The sequence below is a fragment of the Lonchura striata genome, chromosome 17 (genome assembly GCF_050655825.1).
Source record: "Lonchura striata isolate lonStrDom1 chromosome 17, ASM5065582v1, whole genome shotgun sequence".
In the NCBI taxonomy this organism is placed as follows: domain Eukaryota; kingdom Metazoa; phylum Chordata; class Aves; order Passeriformes; family Estrildidae; genus Lonchura; species Lonchura striata.
Genome location: NC_140719.1, coordinates 980,235 through 997,704, shown reverse-complemented (window position 1 = coordinate 997,704; position 17,470 = coordinate 980,235). Strand labels below are relative to the sequence as shown.

General features: G+C 56.9%; 3 protein-coding genes across 8 annotated transcripts in view; 1 reads left to right on the top strand and 2 right to left on the bottom strand.

Moving 5' to 3' along the window:
- Nucleotides 1-260: 260 nt before the first annotated feature.
- Nucleotides 261-2,506, bottom strand: LOC110472187 (uncharacterized). The gene is made up of 6 exons (XM_085593997.1): nucleotides 2,426-2,506; nucleotides 2,272-2,332; nucleotides 2,104-2,138; nucleotides 1,821-1,989; nucleotides 744-837; nucleotides 261-630 (listed from the first exon to the last, which is right to left on the bottom strand). The coding sequence occupies exons 2-6, from the start codon at nucleotides 2,317-2,319 to the stop codon at nucleotides 608-610; spliced, it is 369 nt and encodes a 122-aa protein (XP_085450123.1). The 5' UTR covers nucleotides 2,320-2,332; nucleotides 2,426-2,506; the 3' UTR covers nucleotides 261-607.
- Nucleotides 2,507-2,529: 23 nt separating this feature from the next.
- Nucleotides 2,530-17,470, top strand: part of TMEM141 (transmembrane protein 141) — a 49,387-nt gene continuing 34,446 nt past the window's right edge. For 2 of the 6 annotated variants that reach the window (XM_085593960.1, XM_085593959.1), the window contains exons 1-4: nucleotides 2,530-2,618; nucleotides 2,736-2,802; nucleotides 2,914-2,997; nucleotides 3,093-3,305. In XM_085593960.1, the coding sequence (XP_085450086.1) occupies nucleotides 2,565-2,618; nucleotides 2,736-2,802; nucleotides 2,914-2,997; nucleotides 3,093-3,305 (418 nt within the window). In that variant the 5' untranslated portion in view covers nucleotides 2,530-2,564. Of the gene's footprint in view, nucleotides 2,619-2,735; nucleotides 2,803-2,913; nucleotides 2,998-3,092; nucleotides 3,306-3,933; nucleotides 4,246-17,470 lie in introns of those variants that run through there. The other 4 variants (XM_021533650.4, XM_021533649.4, XM_085593962.1 and 1 more) reach the window with 4 other exon arrangements.
- ENTPD2 (ectonucleoside triphosphate diphosphohydrolase 2) lies at nucleotides 5,577-16,635 on the bottom strand. Its single transcript, XM_021533646.4, has 9 exons — nucleotides 16,301-16,635; nucleotides 10,520-10,637; nucleotides 9,882-10,032; nucleotides 9,098-9,257; nucleotides 8,781-9,008; nucleotides 8,195-8,461; nucleotides 7,883-8,002; nucleotides 7,472-7,606; nucleotides 5,577-6,708 (listed from the first exon to the last, which is right to left on the bottom strand). The coding sequence occupies exons 1-9, from the start codon at nucleotides 16,409-16,411 to the stop codon at nucleotides 6,508-6,510; spliced, it is 1,491 nt and encodes a 496-aa protein (XP_021389321.1). The 5' UTR covers nucleotides 16,412-16,635; the 3' UTR covers nucleotides 5,577-6,507.

Genomic DNA, 17,470 nt, shown 5'->3' with positions numbered 1-17,470 from the left:
ACCACCCCAACAGCTCCTCCCTCATAAGGCTTTGTATTGACATCCTCATCCTCTCCCGGTGCCCAGCAGTGCAGAATCCACCCTCCCAGCTCTCCAGAGAGGTTGGCCAGGTTCTAACCACACACCCATCAGCCCACTTGCAAAAAGCTGGCAGAGAAGGGAACTTCTCTGAGGCCCAGACATCTGGGTCCAGCTGAAACAGGCTCAAAGCTTCCCGAGAACAGGAGCAGCAGAATGGACAGACACACCCAGAGACCAGCTGGCTAAAAACATCTTTACAGGCAAGACGCAAAGCACAGGTAATCTTTCCATTCCACGGCATCAAAGCTCCATCCAAACTCCACCAGTTCATGGTAAGTGAAGTCAGGAGCTAGTCCCTACCAGCAGGGAAGAGCTGCAGGGGAAAACCCCACCATGCTGGTGTCCCCTCTGCTCCAACTGTTCCCCGCAAAGGGGAAAGCTAAGGGGTGGCTGCCAGGTACTGCTGCCTCTGTTGTCAAGGAGCTCAGCAGGTCCGGAACAATAGGGACACTTCCTTGTTCAGACACAGGGGTCCATAGGGCTGTCATCAAGGCACAGGACAGCACCCATCAGGAGTCCTCAAAATTCACTCCAGATGGCGCCTTCTTGCTGGAAGGAAATGGAGGAAACATCAGAGTCACGAGCCCCAAGCCCTGCTGACACATAACTTCGGAGCAGAGCCTGCAGGGTGCCCAGGAGCAGCATCCAGCCCCAGCACTGACCTTTTGAAACCAGGATTAATGAGAGACTCCCCTGGTAGCCTCCTTTTGGCTGGCAAAGCTGAGCCAGAAGCCCTACACTTCCTAGGACTGGGGTCTGCCTCGGTCAGAACAGGCAGGACACAAATTACAGGTTACCCAGGAGCTCTGGCAGCCCTGCCAGTCCCTCTGCGGCCAGGGGGAGCCTCCAGGAGCCCAGCCTGGCAGAACCAGCAGCCACAGAGGGCAAGAAAGGGCCAGACAAGGCCTCCTCTCCCAAAAGGAGCCATGAATCCACAACAGCCTCCAGTCTGGAAGCACAGCAAAGCCTGCCCTCCTTCTGAGGCTGGCACTAAGCCCTGCCCCTGCTCTGCCTGGAAGAGCACCAGGACAACAGGTGGCTGACAGCAGCCACAACCAAGGGTATCTCCAGAGTATCCTGGAGAGCACATGGATACAGGACCAGCAGCCTCCAGGAGGGAGAAGACAAAAGATTGCAGGAGCAGGGCAGGTGCCCCAGGCAGTGCCTACCTGGCAAGAAGAGCTGCTGACTCTGGGCAGTGTTCTTCTCAGGGCTGCAGGAAGATGCTAATGTCTCCACTGCTACTGAGACAGGAGCTAGAGCCAAAGTTCGTGACAAAGGCCCCCAGTTCTGCATGCAGCACTTCAAGCCTCCCTAACGAGCTCCCTCCACAGCCAAACTGAGCCCCATTCTCCTCTCAGCACTTCCATCCAGACTGCTGCTGCTCCAAAATCTCTCCAGACCCCTCCAGCAAAGATCTGTAAGGTGACTCCCACATTCAGGATGCTAGTGTGGTGCTGGCCATGGAGACAGACCACTGTATCCTCTGGGCCCAGTCACGGTCTCTTCTGCCTGTGGAGGTCTGGTGCAGACCCTGGCCAGCTTTGAGAATGGGTCAGCCCGAACAGGGAAGTGACGGGCAGCAGCTCTTCTACGTACTGGGACCGGTGAGAAGAAACTACTTGGGGTGAAGCCCTCTCCTGCTGCGGCTGAACTGAGACACCCAGGGCACTTCAAGTGGGGATGACGATCCCGTGAAGGTGGCAGTAGCGGCTAGCCCTCCCCTCTTCTAAACCCACCTCCGACCTTCCAGGCGCCTCTCCAGGCTCTCGATGCAGCCGGCTGCGCGCCTCGGCGGCGGGCAGCGGGGCGAGGGCCAGGGCCGGGCACTGCGGCTGCTCCGGGAGCCGCAGCGCGGCCGAACCCGGGCCCAGGCTCAGCGCGGCAGCCCCGTGAGCAAGGGCGGCCCTGCGGGGAGCGAGGGTGAGGGGACCGCGAGAGAGGGGGGCTCCGAGCGAGCTGGGGGGAGCCCAGGCGAGAGGGTGCCCGCAGCGAGGGAGGTCGCAGGGCAGTGCCACCCACCTGAGCATCGCGCCGAGCTCCTCCGGCGGGCACCGCTGCAGAGGGAGAGGAGGAGGAGAGCACGTCCAACACGGCCTAGCCTGGGTTTAGATCCATCCCTGCCCCGCCGGCACCCCGGGTCTCAGCCCTGGGCTCTCCCGCCGCTCCCCGTTTCCCGCCGGTACATACAAAGCCGAGCGCCGACCAGCCACCGAGCTCCCTGGCCCAGACCTTCATCGCGTCGGTCACACTGCGGGAGGAAGCACCTCAGGCCAGGGCTGCTCGACCCCCGCCCGGCCCCGTGCCCGCCTCCCACCTGCTCCTTCTCCCGCCCCGCTCTCACTAGACGGTGCCGTCGGGTCCGCAGTAGCAGAGGAGCTGGCCTGTCCCGGTTCGGAGCACACGAAACGGTCCGGCCCGTTCCGCCGTGGCCGCGGCGGAAGGGGCGGGTCCTGCCCGGGGCCGAGCCCGGCGGCCTCGCCATGGTGAACCTGGGCGTGCGGCGAGTGGAGGATGATGTGGCCGCCAAGCACCCGGTGCGCCCCGCGGGGGATGGGCTGGGGGGCCTGGGAGTGCGGGCGGGCTGGGGATGAGGGGGCTGGGGATGAGGGGGCTGGGTGGGCCTCCGGCCCTGCGCTGACGCCTCCCCACAGGCGCTGCAGCAGTACGCGGCCTGCCAGTCTCACGCCTTCATGAAGGGCATCGGCACCTTCCTGGCAGGTACGGGCCGGTCCAGCCACCCCGGCATTCCCCGGGCTGGCCTTGGTCGCTCCCCGGGGGCAGCGGGGACGTCCCGGCCGTGTCCGGTAACCCTGGTCCCGGTCTCGGCAGGCAGCGGGGCCGCCTTCGTGGTGCAGAAGATGGCGCGGCAGAAGCTGCCGTACAGCCCGCAGTGGAGCCTGCTGTTGGCTGCGGGTAAGTGCCCAGCCCGAGCGGTACAGAGGGGTGTTTGCCATTGTTGTGGAGGCTCGTCTCTGGCTCCAGCCACCTCCCTGTGCCCCGGTCCCCAGGGCTCAGGAGGGTTCGCGGCAGCAGGTGCTGTCCCCACCGTGGTGCTGCTGGCACTCCCAGGAGCACCTCGGCCGCCCCAGCTGCAGGGTCCCTCGGAAGCTACGTGGTAACCAGAGCTGAGACACAGAAATGCTCCAACTTCTGGATTTATCTGGAGACGGGCAAGTCCCTACAAGAGCTTGCTGTGACTGGTGGGGTGTCTCAGCCCACAGGTATAGTCATATTGTCCTACTGCTTTGCCTGAGCTTCTTGTGCCTCGTTCTTCCCTGCTGCAATCATTACTTTGCTGTTCCTGTCTTGTAATTTAGCTGGTGGCCGTGTCATTGCCAAAATCTCATTATTAAGTCCCACACTGGCACCCTGTAGCCAAGGGGTGGAGCAGGAGCACCCATGGTGGGTGGAGCTCCTTACCAGGATTCATGCCTCCCCTGTTCCTCTGTGCACTTGGCACAGTGGGTTCCTGAGCAGGGCTGATGATGTGGGTTGGGTGCACTTGCTGCTGCCTTCTGCCCTGCATGTTTTGGGTATTTGTGAAAGCCAACACAAAAGGCTCATTTGCTGGAAGAGGAAGGAGAAGGTAAGGGATGGAGAGAGCAACTGAGGTTTGGAGGGATTTGCTGCTCAGTAGGGTGGGTGGAATTGGAAGGGCATCAAGACAGCTGCTGCTGGACAATTCTTGTTGCTGCTTGCTGCTTTCTCCCATACATACCTTGAGCTCCTAAAGCTAGGCCAACTTGAAGAGGCTTTACATGCTTCCCCAAGGCTCTGGTTCTTTGCCCATGCTTGGCAAACTCACCAGGGTAGTTGGAGGTCCAGGGAACTTGTACTTTGTTGTTGCAGAAAACCTCACTAGTGCAGAGGACAGGGATGGCGCTGCAACACTGGTGAGGAGGAACAGGTACGGTGATGTGGTGGAGTAGCCAGTAGAGCATACCCTGCCATGCCCGTGTCCTTCACCCTCTCCTGCCTGCCCAAGCTGACGCTGCCCATCACACTGCCCACCATGAGGGTGGTGGGCTTGATGACTCTTCTGAAAAGCTCAGAGGACTTGATCCTGCAAGAGAGAGAACGGTGGAGACACCTCAGGGATTGCTGCCTGCCCCATGGCCTCTGCACATTGCACTGGGGGTATAATAAAAGTTCAGAGCTGAATGCACTCGTTGTGGATGAGGTGAAGGGAAGAGCAGGTGGTGAATGTCAGTCTGAGGCAACCTCTGCAGTGAATGTTTGAGCAGAGAGCTCTGGTCCCTCTGTGGTGATGGTAGTCACAGTCAGCACTTGTATTGCGCTGAGACTGCAGGCACAGACAGGTCTTGGCTAAGTTGTGAGGGCAGAGCTGTTGCTGTGTCACCTGTGTTTTCTGAGTCCAGCCAGTCCCCACGTCCCTTCCACAACAGCAGCAAGGCTTTTCATACTTACCTGAACAGGCCTGAACTGAGTCCTCCAAGTCGTGACTAGGTAGATTGTCTGCTCTTGGTGGACATCCAGCTCTGATTCAGCTGCAGCTGAGTTTCTTAGAAGAAGAAACCCAGCCTGAATTCTGGGAGCTGCCCAGGTTCTTAGAGCAGTGTTTCAACTTCAGGAACCAGAAGTGCCTTCTCCGTGTGAGAGACAGGCCCTGAACGTCACCACAGGAGGGAGTCCCTGTGCTGAGGAGATGAGCCTGGGGAGGAAGCTGGGCTTGGAGGCTCATAGCATCCTCTGAACTGGAATCAGGTTTGCCCTGTGCAGAGAGATGGAGAGCAGCCAGTGTTAAACCATGACACAGTGGAAGAGCTGAAAGTCAAGTGCTGCGGGGAGCAGGTGTGTTAAGTCAAGCATGGCATTCCAGGAGTTCAGCTGGAGCAGGGTGGATGGGAAGTGAGCAAACACCTAGAGCAGAGTTGGTGCTGCCAGCAGGAGCAAAGAGGGTGGTGAGAAACTGCAGCTCCCTACAGCCACTCCTCTCTAGTGTCTGTGGAACGTGCAGGGCAGGGAGAGGCTTCTCAAAGGATTGGAGGGCTGGGACCAGTCCCATGCAGCTGCTGAGCACTGTGATGTATATCCTGAGCTGCCAGTGACTGCAGTAGCAAATGTGAGCTGCTTTGCTGCCACCCTTGAGCACCAGCACTGGGCCCTGGCAGTGGAGGCTGCTGGCAGGTTGTTTTGCTGGGGACTGGCAGTGAGGGACCGCTTGAGCTGCCTGCTCCTGGCTTTGAGGTGACTTCACCTCCAGCACTGGGGAAGCACGAGCTTTGTGACTGTGGTTGACTGGAGCTCCTCCACCTCCAGGTGGGCCTGGGTCTGGACTGAGGTTTTTAGCCCACCTTGGTCTATTTGAGGTCATCTCCAGGCTGGTAGAGTGCACAGAGCTGTGACGGTGTCTCAGCACTGGACAGGCTGCAAGGAATGAGATGTTCGGGCAGAGCCTGACCTGTAGATGTGTCCCATAGGACAGCCAGGCTGAACTGCCTGTTGCTGATCACAAGCCACTGGGCCATAGCAGTGGTTACAAAGGTTTATTTAAGATTATTAAAAAAAATCAAACAAAACCAAACCTTCTTCATGTTTGTACATCCCTGTTCTTACTCAATTGGCAATGAAGGTGCATCCTTCTCGCTGCCTGGTGTGGGGTGATGCTAGGCTCAAATCCCAGTGCAGAGCAAAGCTCCACAGTGCGGGAGCTCATTGGCTCTGTGCCAGCATGGCCATGCAGCACAGAGCTGCAGGAACTGGGGTGTGCAGGAGTCTCTGGCTGTGGCAAAGACAAGTCTGGCATAGAAACCATGGGGATAGTGAAGACATCATGTCTGGTTGTTGAAGGGGGACCTGGAAGCTGCCATCTTCCCACATCTGGTTGTTGCTAAGTCCTTACCCAAAGCTGAGGCCAATGGCCAAGGAAAAGACCTTGCCTTCAGGAAGGTCAGTGGGGTTTGTACATCAGCCAGGAAGACAATGTGAGCTTTGGGTCATGCCCAGAGCTCCCCAGGAGGCTCCAGGGACAGGCTAGCAAAGTTGGCTATAAGGACTAGTGTAAGTAATATTCCCCATTCATACACATACACATGAAAATTAATGAAAATTAATCCTGTTGTTGCTTGGGCTCATTGGTCCAGTTCAGCTCAGCTCTGGTGGCAAAAATGTATCTTAGCTCTGAATGTCCCATTTCCAAGCCTGCTCCAGAGTCCATCCCTGAGTAGTGCTGGGAAACATTTAAGCCCTTCTCCCACAGGGCCAGTGATCCTCTTCTGTCCTTCCTTTCCTGCAGCTTGAGGGCAAGGGGAGGGCAAAAGGACACAGATATCCTTCTGGGATGGTGTCAGGTTTTGGAAGAGGACATTGAGCGCTTGCCACATCCCAAGCATTCAGACCATGGAGCCTCCAGCAGGTAGGATGGTGCTGGTCCTGCAGATATGGCTCACCCTGTCCCTGCCATCAGATTATGCTGGACTTGCTGTGCCGGAGCAGGCAGATGGCAGTCACCAGGGATGTCAGGGTGGTGACCACAAAGAGCAGGATGAGGATGACCCAGTAATTGTACAGCATGCTTTTGTGGGAGGAGGGCTTCTCTGCCGGGATCATGTTAGTGAGGTTCAGCATGTAGCCCAGGGCCCAGCCAATGGAGGTTTCTCCTGCCTGTGGAAACAGCATGGCATGGTCACCATCCAGCCAGCCCAGCTGCATGGGCCTCAGGAGACCATAGAATCATGGAATCACTGAAGTTGGAAAAGACAACTAAGATCATGGAGTCCAACTAGTAATGCCAGCACTGCCAAGGCCACCACTAAACCATGTCCCCAAGTGCCACATCTGCACATGTTCCAAATCCGTCCAGGGATGGTAACTACCCTGTCCGTGGGCAACCTGTTCCAATGCCTGCCCACCTTTCATGAAGTAATTTTTCTTTAAATATAACTGAAACTTCCCCTGGCACAATCTGAGGCCATTTCCTTGCCCTTTGACATGTTACTTGTGAAAAGAGACCAACCCCCACCTGGCTACAACCTGCTGTCAGAGTGTTGTAGAGGGTGAGAAGGTCCCCTTGAGCTTCCTTTTCTCCAGGCTGAGTCGCCCCAGCTCTTTCAGCTGCTCCTCGTAAGACTTGTGCTACAGAACTTTCTGGGACAGCTTCAGTGTCAGCCCAAGGGAGAAGAGTGTGGGGAGCCCACAGCCCCCTCGAGCCTCTGCTTGCCCACAGGTGCAGCCAGCTCAGATCATTTGTTTCCATCTCCTAGGAGATCCCTCCAAAAACTGAGAGTTCCATTCTGCTCCTGTTCACTGAGATGTTCCTGGATTCTGCTTGGCTCTTTTTCCATGTGGGATCATCTCTGCTGCAGGGTTCTTTGGCCTAACTCCAAAGAGATTCCATGGGATGGGGATGTATTTTGGTGCTACCCACCTTCTTTTGGAAGGCAATGTTGGGGAAGGAGTGGTTGTTGAAGCTGTAGCCTTTGGTAGTGAGCAAATACACAAATGTGCTGACAGCGCAGTAATCTGGCAGCCTTTTCTCCAGTTTTGGTGCTTTCAGGAGCAACTGCATGACATGCACAGAGGGAAAGAGAAGAGGGGTCAAACCAGCAGTGGCCAGGCTTGTGTCTGTGTCTGAAGCTCAGAGTGGTTACATCTGTGAGGCCAAGGCTACCCATAACCATCTTAGTCCCCTCCCAGTCCCATGTAGGAGCCATCAACTGCCTTCCTCCTACTCCATTGGTGTGAGGAAACCCAGTGACCTTCAAGGGCTTGTCTGAAAGCCTAGGTGATACCCCACATGAAGCAGCCCCCTCCTTCCCATGATGCCCAAGGAGCCCACCTTACTCCAGCTGGTGGCACAGATGGTCTCTGCAGCATCCTTCAGGTCGCTGGGCAGGTGCACGGGTCTTCCCATCACGGTCTGTATGAAATCCACCGTGTAGAAGAAGGCAGAGAAGGCCTGATAGAGGGAAAGGTGCAACTGTGAGACAGACTAGGAGTAAACTCTCTGACCATGAGCAGACACTCTGGCCAGTGTGGTGGGCACCAACTACTGCTGTTGCAGAGCTGGGGGTCTGATTTTGTTGTGACATGATGCTGGGGAGCTGCCCAACCAGCAGCCAGGTCAGCACCCTCCTCTTATGCGACTTACAATGAAGTTTCCTGAAACCTTTGGCTGGAAAGCACCATCAAAGGAGCAGTGAGAGAAGGAGCAGTTGGTGAAATCAAAGAGCTTGCTGACATGCAGAGCACAGAGGTTCCCATTCCCAGTGCCGACCAAGGTAACAGTGGTGTTGAGAGCAAGGCTTGGCCTCTCCTTCTGTGTGCAGGGACTGTCATAGATGCTGCTCATCAACAGGCTCTTGTTGTAACCCATAGGCCAGCAGGGATGGGAGACAGTTTCTTGGTAGCTCTCAACCTGCCAGAGGAGGGACACATGGGGTGCATGAGCTGTGCATAGTACAGCTCCCCCAGAGCTTCAGCAGCCAGACACAGAGCAGTTGACAAAAGTATCTCAAAATGGCTTGGGGTGTCTTGGCTCTAGCCAAGAGCTGCATCATCTAATGGAGACAGTGGGAGAAAGCCCTGGGAACACAGGAGAGGGCTGGGGTAAAACACAAGTTGGCTGGTAAAGGTGTGCAGCTGGTCCAGGGCTGAGGGACAGCATAAAGACCAAGGTGAGGGGGCAGCTGTGGGGTCGTGTGACAGCCAGCATCCACATCAAGCATACACTGTACCTGGAGGAACTTGGAGAGCAGTCTCTTGAGGACCTGGTCCCTCCCATAGCAGAGAAAGCTGTGCGTGTACACTTTGTATGCCTGGCCATACAGCTTCAGCATCACCTCATTTCTGGGGTTTTCAATTGTGTCCATGGTTTCAAAGGTGATCTGTGTGGAAGCACCTCCAAAGTCCATGGCCCCCAGGGTCTTCTTCTGTGGCTGGATCCATTCTCCGAGCCATCCACGCTGAGCCAAGGAGGACAAGAGCAAGCATAAGCATATGATGAGCTGCCCAGCCACCACAGCCATCCCACTGGATGTCACTATATGCCCACCTTGATGAAGTTCTCCAGGAGATAGTTTGTAGTGACCCAGCCAAAGACCCCTTCCTCTTCCCCTGACAGGATCTTTGCTCCCCGGAAATCAAAGGGGTACATCTTCAGCGTGGCTGCTGCAGCTCTGAGGACAGCGTCCGACGCCTGTGGGTCCGCAATGCTGTGGGCCAAGTGAGAGGGCAGAGTGACAGACCTATGCCACCGTGCTGCAGAGCCTTCCCTATACTAACAGCCCTTGAGGGCCAGCACTGCCAGAGCATGGTCCAGGAGAGAGGTGAGCACTTGCTTGGGTACTCATAGGCATGTCCCAAAAAAACACTAGCTAATTCCCTTTGTCTCTGCTGGAGGAGGCAAGTAGCAGGAATGAAGTGTGCTCCTCCCTGCTTGGGACAATGGAATCCATCCTGCCTGGGCTGAGTGAGGGGAGCACAGCTCCTCCCCTTGTGTGCTTTTTGAGGGGTGATTATTCTCACTATGTCCCATCAGGCTGGCAGTGGGTGCAAGGGGTTTTCCTCCTAGCATCCAAAAAGTCTGGGTGGGTTATCCTGGTGCTGGCCCCCCCACCAGCCCCCACTAGCACTGTGCTGGCTGTGCTCTGCAGAGCATATCCTGCTCTGAAAGGCGGGACCACTTCTGCAGGGGACACAGCACGGGGCAGGTGGGTGGTGAAGAGCTTTCCCAGCGAAGAGGCAACACTTCAGCCATCCTTCACCACCTCCATCCCCGCTGTGTGTGGCAAGCTGGCATGTCAGAGTTGCACAACAGGGCCCCCCTGAGCACTCACTTGAGTAGACGCATGCCAGCCGTGGCACCCAGGTAAAGCGGGGTGCCCGTGTGCTTCTCCTTGGGCACATCTCTCAGGGCCTGGTTCAGGCAGTGCTCTAGGCTTGTCCCAGCTGCCAGAGGGTTCGAGCTGTAGCTGGAGATGCCAGGACCTGTGAAGGGATAACAGCATTGCTCCCTGCTGGTGAGGGGATGATGCTCTGAGAAGATGCCTGGTGAGCAGCTTTCCCCATTCCAGGCTGTCCAAAAGGCAGTTTTCTGTGGGCATGGAGCAATCCAGGGTCCAGCCACATCTCCCTGCCCACACTGAAACCCCTGCTGGCTGACAGTCTGGGAAAGGTTGATAAATGGAGAGTGAAAAACCAACCCTGGTTCCTCACTGGGCTAGGCGGGGAGCTGGATTGTTCCCTGGTGGTTCAGTACCTGCCAGGAAAATATAAATCACAAGCATGCACATCTGCCAGCCTTGGGGGGAGTTGGGAGATGTTTTAGGAATAGAGCTGAACCCTTCAGAACACGTCATTATGCTGGTAAATACAGAGGGAGGCAGCTGGGCATGGCAGGGGCACTCACACCATGCTGCCCTGCACAGGGATGCAACAGACACTGCACCAACCCCCGACCAGGGCCAGCCCTTACCCTCCACGTCACACATGGCGTGCTCGCTGACCACCCCGGTGTCATTCTCCTTGTCTGCAGGCCATTTGTAGACGAACATGGCGGTGTGGGAGGACCCAGCATCCAGCACAATGCCGTACTGCAGGGGGAAGGCAGTGGGTCAGACCTGGAGGCTGAAGGTCCCCTGGCTGCTCCAGCCCTTACCAAGGGAAGACACTGAACTCAGCGCAGTCCATACTCCTACCCTGTCAGTGCCCAGCAGCTCCAGAGCATCATCTGTCAGGCAGATTTGCTCAGCCCAGCCAGGCACTGCTGGGCCCACACCTGCCAAAAGAGGGCACTGCCTGGCATGTCACTGGGAGTGGGATACTGGCCATTCTGGAATGCTATTTGGAACAGGGACTCTGGCTTTTTGGGTTAGGGGACCCCTTGAGTGCAGCTCAGGGGGCTCTTCCACTGAAGGCTACCATCACTCCCGGCTGCCTGCTGAGTCATGCTAGCTGGTCCCTGGGACTGGTGATGGGGAGAGACACCTGAAATGGTTCCTTGAGATGCTCTTGGCCAAAGAAGGGCAGCCAGGCCCCTCATCCCTCCTTCCCTTGTATGGCTTGGCTATTCTCTGGCTATAAATAACCCAGCTCCTCCTGCCAAACAAGGTTACCCAGCTCCCAGGGAGGGAACACCATACATGCTGCCTGCAGCATCCTTGGGCGTACCCCTCTGCCTGGCCCCTGCTGCCCATGGTCTTGGGATTGCCCATGCTGGCCCCCACTGTGCCCCCTCAGGGCTGTGAGTATGGGGAAAAGCAAGGCAGGACCCGGCACCACCCCAACTGAGCATCTCTGGGGTGAAGCCAGCTAAGGCTTAAACCTCTTAAGAGTCTCTGCTCCTGCCCTGTTCAGACTCAATAGAGCCAAGGGCTGGAGCAGGCAGCTTCTCTCCCTGCCAGCTCTGGAAGCCACCCCAGCCCTGCCTGCCATGGGTGCCCCATGCTACCCCTGTCCCTATCACCTGGTTTTCACCAGCTCAGGCAACAGAAGTGTCAGGGACACCTGAGGTCCCCACTTTTAAGTAGACTCAGTTACACCGTGAACCCATGGCACTGCACCAGTGGTACCTCCTGCTCCCTCAGGGGACCATCTCACGTGGGTGACCCTCCCAGACTCGCCCAGTGATTTGCTCATGCTCTGGGCCAGAAGCTAAAAGCCAGCAGAAAATCCTCCTCTGTGGCCAGGCTGGAGCAGCGGAGTAGTTTCAGCTCCTGACAAACACTGCAGAGAGGAGGAAAGAGGCTGACAAGTCCCCCCAGCACCTCTCCCCAGCCTCCTGGGCTGGGTGCAGAGGTGAGTGCTCTAGGCTCTCAACACCCTCTTTACCCAGCACATGGCACCCCAGTCCATTCTCACCAGAGCAACCTCTGCCTAGCCTCGCCTCCCTGGAGTCCTGTGGTCACCCCTGTGTCCCCAGGTGAGCAGTCACCGACCAAGCACAGAGGAGTCTGAGGAGGGTCCAGCTCCAGGGGACCCCATCAGTCCACCTCAGTGGTACATGTGCCCACGCACCCTCTTTTACCATGCAGATGGCTCTGGTTTGCTCACAAGGCACCACATTACCCCAAATATCACCTGGAGTGACAGTAGCAGGAGCAGGTTGACAAGGCTGTCCCCAGCGGGAAAGCATCAATAGGTCACCCCCAAACCTGGGGCTGAGCACAGCCAAGACCCTAGGAGTAGACTCAGAGATGCTGTGGAGGGGCTGAAGTCCACAGAGAGGGACAAGGTTGGAGACAGGGATAGCTACATGGTGGTAAGGGCTGAGAGATGCTGGAGTATGAAACAATAAGGATGACCTGCAGTGCCAGGGATACCTGGTGCTGCCCACCAGGAGTGCGGTCAGCCTGGGATGGGGATGCTGGGGATGCCAGACTCACCCCATGGCAGGAAGGGACATGGCTGTGTGGCTGGCTCTAGGATGAGCAGGAGGAGACCCACCAGCTGTGACAGGGGGAAGGCCGGTTCCCGGTTTTCTTCCTGCTTTCAGCAGGGCTGGCTTGGCTGTGCCACACTTCCCATCTCCTGGAGAGCTGGTACCAGGATGTATTCATGGGGATACATTCCTGGGGTGGAGTTGCACATGTAGAGAGGTACACACATGTGTGTGCACATGTGCATGCATATATGTGTGCTGCAGGATTGTGCATGTTTGCGTGTTTGTGCCTGGGCATGCAAAGGTGTGTGCAACTTTAGGTGTGGATGCAGGTATGTGGGGGTGCTTACATGTGGGTGTGCACAGATGAGATGTGCATGCACATGGGTGTGCCATCATGTGTGCACATGGGTGCACATGTCTGTGCACACGTGCATTTAGGAGGGGCCTGTGCATAGGTGAGCATGGGCACACATACCACCAGTGCATTGCAGCACAGAGCCTGCACCCAGAGCAAGTCCCATGCAGAGGTGACATGTTGGTGTGACAGTGGCACTGCTGGGGCAGGATGCAGAACTGGCTGTGCCATGTAGGCTCACCCTAGTGCCCTTTGCTGCCAACACCTCTGGGTCGGGGTGGGGGGGTATCTCCTCTTTGATACCCAGCCCATTGCCACCAGGTGTGGAGTGGTGAGTGAGGGGTAACCCATGGGTTACCCATGGTTACCCATGGTAATGCAGCCTTGGCAATGGTGGCAGCAGCACTTGGCCTGGCTGAGGTAAGGTGCTGCAACACGATGGTGCTGCCTCTGCAGAGAGTGCCTGGCCAGCTGCTGCCACAGCTCACTCCGCAGCCACCCCAGCAGGAGAGGAGCCACCACAGCCTCATGCCAGCCCCCTCATGAAGACACAGGGTTTGGCATCCCAGCTTGTCCCTGTGGAGAAGATGTCTTTGCCAGTCGTGGTAAACAGGGGTAGAAATTGTGCTCATGGTGCATGAAGGCACCGAGGCAGACATGAGCAGTCTAGTATGTTCCCAATGATGAAGAAATGTTGTCTCCTCCAGTCCCAGGGGTACCCCATGCCTCCAGCATTCACACAGAACTCATGAATGGGGTCAGCTACAGTGGTGTGCAATGGTGCCAACCCCTGGCCCCAGATCCTGTCCCTGTCTTAGCTTCTGTTCCTGCCTAGAACCTGGGCTTGGGCATCAGAGCCACTGCATTCCCCAGAGCAGAGTGCGCTGCTGTGTGGGTCTGAGTCATGGCTGAGCCATGGGATGGGCAGGTGGGCTCCAGGGGCCCTACAGGTGGGAAGCATGAGGAGGGGAGATAAAAGCCCACCCCAATAGTGATTTGCAGTGTAAGTGTTGCCCTCAGCTCTGCCAGCTGAGCTGCCCTGTGCCTGCTAACAAGCACACTGCAAATGAGGGCTGGGGAGACACAGGGATGCTCTGGTGCGCTCCCATGCCAGCACCTGGCTTCCATCACCCCTCTTATCTGCCTCGGCATGTTTGCCTGCTGGCGCCCAAGGCTTTGACAGGGCCTCATGCATGTGGAACAGTCCCCAACACCAGCATCTCCTGGTGGCACAGGGATTTTTCTAACAGAACCCTCTGACCAGACCCTGGTGATGCTGCAGGCAGGGGGGACACAGAGGGATCTCCATTGTGGCCCCACACTGGGACAGTTTTCCAATGGTAGCCCTATCTCTGCTGCCTCCATGGTCACCCATAGTCCCAAGGGCACTGCCCCAATGCAACATCACTCAGGCCAGCCCCAGTCAGGGCTGCTCAGTCCTGAAGCCCCTGCAGAGGGGACACAGAAGACAGTCATATTCCCAAAGGCCATGAGTAGTGCTTGGGGCTTCTGATCAGTGTATGGCTCTGCCCAGGGGAGGAGGCAGATGGGGACATTGAGAATGGCCCATGTGCTGCTGCTTGGTACTGTGCCCCATGGCAATGCCCAGGACTCCAGCCCCCATCGCTCTAGGCTGCCCATGTCACATGAGGGGCTCATCCCTGGCCTCCCACCATTCTGCCTCTCTGAAAGAGAGCATGCAGCATCCAGGTTTGCAGTGAGTTGTGACAGGTTTCCTTCCTGCTGCAGTAGCAACAGCAGCCACAGGACATAGAAATTGCCAGAGATACATTTGCCAAAAGAAGAAAGAAAAGGGCTATCAAGAGCAGGCAGCAGCTCAGGGCAGTCAGGCTGTGAGCTCCATTGCAGACCCATGAGGGAAGGATCAGTCCCTCAGCAGCAAGATAACTAATCCAGGGTGGTTTTAGAGCTATATTCCATGCAAAGGAGCCGGAAAGGGAAAATGTGGAGCTGTAGCTCAGCAGTGAACAGCACTATCCAGCAGCTAACATGCACTGAGTCAGCAAGGACCACATCTTGTCCAGGCCATCAGAAGATGTGCCTAGGGTCTCTCATAGCAGGACTGACCTCTAAACCATGTGGGCATCTTTTGGGCTGAGTTAAAATAACACAAAAGTTCTGCATTCTCCAAACAGTACTGGGCTTTGTGTGAAAGCAACTCCTCAGCACCTTCCTAGTGCCAGCCCAATGGGAGCAGGCACTGCTGGACACCGAAGCACACACCATGCTGGACCTTACAGCACGTGGCATGTCCAGGAGCCCAATGTCCCTGGGCCAGGCCTTGTGCAGAACAGGGTCAGGACCCAGGTGGGTGTTCAGGGATGCTTGGCCCCAAACCACAGCAGTGCCTACAAACTAGAAGGTGCTACCACTCGGAGAAAAAGCACCAAAAAAAGCACAAGAGAAAAGTTTCTGGGAATTATTTTGGTTTAAAACCAAAAGTCCATCTTGGAACCAGGAAGAAGAAAGGCTTTCCAGGCTGATTAAAGTGCTACTTGGGGGTCTTTGTACCGATCTAATTCCTCCATGTTCCAAAAGATAAAATCTACTTTGAAGCAAGCTCAGGGCACAGCCCAAGATGCCCCGGCATGTAGTAACGTGGCCAAAAAAGGTGTCACAGAGAAGGAGATAAAATTGGAAATTATACTAAGAGCAAAAAGGGTCATAGTTGCTAAGCCAGCTTGTTTTCTCATTCTAGTCTTCATTACATCTGACAAACCCAGAGAGAAGGCAGCAGCACATCTGGTATGCAGGCTGGCTTAGAAAGTTTCCAAGTAAATTGCTTGGGACAAGAAAAAGGGGGTTTTAGATGAAATATTTTTCAGGACAAGAGCCTGGGATTATTTTAAAAACAAAAGACTTATCCTGCAAAAAGGGAGTACTTGGCCAACAAGAAATTGTTCGGGAACCTTTTTCATTATCCGAATTTACAACGAAAAAGGAAAAAAAAACCCCAGCAGCTTGTATTCAAAGGAAAGTGCATTTGTCACCCAGCAGCACTGGCTCAGGCAATGCAGTGGAGACCGGGGAGATGCTGGGGTGCGCAGGGAAGCCCTGGCCCAGGCAGAGCAGCAGCAGATGCTGACTCGGCTGCTCTGACCTGGGGGGCCGCTATTTTTCAGTGTGTCCAACAGATTCCCCTCCCAAAGCGCACGCTTTAAAGCACAAAGGATGAACGGCCGAGGGTCCCGCAGCCGGGGGGTCCCGCAGCGGAGATGCCACGCAACGGGTCTCTTCCTGGGGCAGCTCCGTCCCTGCGCACCCGGCGGGGGCTGTTCCCTGCGGCCCTCCCCGCAGATGAGGACCCCTCAGCCCCGGCGCCTCTCGTGACGCTGGGGATCCTCTGATGCCGGCGTCTGTCCCGCGGCAGCATTGCCGCGCACCGGGAGTGCCGCGCACCGGGAATGCCGCGCACCGGCGTGCCCACGGCGGCTCCCCCAGCTCCGGCAGCCCGGGACCTCCCGGTGCCCGCCGCCACTCCGCGCCGCCCCGCTTACCTTGAAGCTCGGCGGGCCCCGTGTGTCCCCAGAGCCGAGGAGGAGGACGAGGATGCCCAGTAGGCAGCCGAGGGCGAGGAGCAGGAGCAGGGCGGCCAGGCGGCGGGCCATGGCGGAGCCGGGCAGGTGAGAGGCTCGGCAGCAGCGGCTCCAGCCGCTCCTCCTCCCCCGCCTGCTCCTCGCCCGCCTCTCCCAGCTGAGTCAGCGCCGCCTCGGCCCACCCGGGCGGGACACCGGGCTCCGTGCACTGCGCGGGGCGGCCCGGGATGCGAGTCCTACGGCTGCCCAGGACCCGCACTCAGATCTTCCTGCCCCCTCCGCTCCGGGACCAGACCGATCTACCGCCCCCCCCCCCCCCCACTCCAGGCACGGTTCCTTTGCCCAGGAGCAGCCCCGGCCCGGCCCCTCAGGTACCGCCCCGGCCCCAGAAATTAGCTTTGTCCCTCGAGCATCACCGTTACTGGGAGGGCTCAGCCCAATCCTAGTCCTCCTCCCTGGGCACAGCCTGTGTCATTGGGATCACCCCCATCTATACCCCTCTGGGCATGGTCCTTGACTCCAGGCTCAACCCCATCTTTCCCCCTCCCCGAGATTCAGCCCTTAGATGGGTTCAGTGGGACCTGGGAACATCCTGAGATAACAGTAAAGCTCCAAGAACCTCTCAACTACAGTGATTAACAGCTGTGGCTTTTAAGAACTTCGTGACAACCCTGAAGAGCCCAGATGTGTATTGAGGCTGTTTTAAATATCGTCACAAGTAAATAATGTGATGCATTTGCATAAGGAGCAGCGAGCCAAAGGAGGTTTGGTTCCTTCCTCTCAGAAGGACATTTGCAGCTTGCTTACACAGTGGGATATGACAGTGAACAAAATAATTAACAAGGAGAGAAGGCTGGAGGTCAGGGCTCCTAGAGCAGCTGGGTTGCAGACTGAGTCACAACCTCACACTGAGGGTGTGAGCTGAGGCTCCTCACGCCTGCCTCACAACACTTTCTTGAGGCAAGGAGCTTTCCTGCTGCTCAAAGCTGACCCATGCATAGCACACTTTGCAGCATTGCATCTTCTGCAGAGCTCCCTGCCCATCACTGTGGTATTGGGGCGCTCAGGTGTTCATGGAACTAAGCCTTTGCCCAGGGTTTGTGGCTGCAGAAGCCCCCAGCCCTGATGCAC

Excerpts from the sequence above, each read along its gene's own strand:
- LOC110472187 (XM_085593997.1), bottom strand. The coding sequence starts at position 2,319 with ATGAAGGTCTGGGCCAGGGAGCTCGGTGGCTGGTCGGCGCTCGGCTTT. Across the intron at positions 2,139-2,271 it reads GCTGGTCGGCGCTCGGCTTT|CGGTGCCCGCCGGAGGAGCT; the intron begins GTATGTACCGGC and ends CTCCCTCTGCAG. Across the intron at positions 1,990-2,103 it reads GAGCTCGGCGCGATGCTCAG|GGCCGCCCTTGCTCACGGGG; the intron begins GTGGGTGGCACT and ends CGCTCCCCGCAG.
- ENTPD2 (XM_021533646.4), bottom strand. The coding sequence starts at position 16,411 with ATGGCCCGCCGCCTGGCCGCCCTGCTCCTGCTCCTCGCCCTCGGCTGC. Across the intron at positions 8,462-8,780 it reads TGCTCTCCAAGTTCCTCCAG|GTTGAGAGCTACCAAGAAAC; the intron begins GTACAGTGTATG and ends CTCCTCTGGCAG. Across the intron at positions 6,709-7,471 it reads ACATTGCCTTCCAAAAGAAG|GCAGGAGAAACCTCCATTGG; the intron begins GTGGGTAGCACC and ends CTGTTTCCACAG.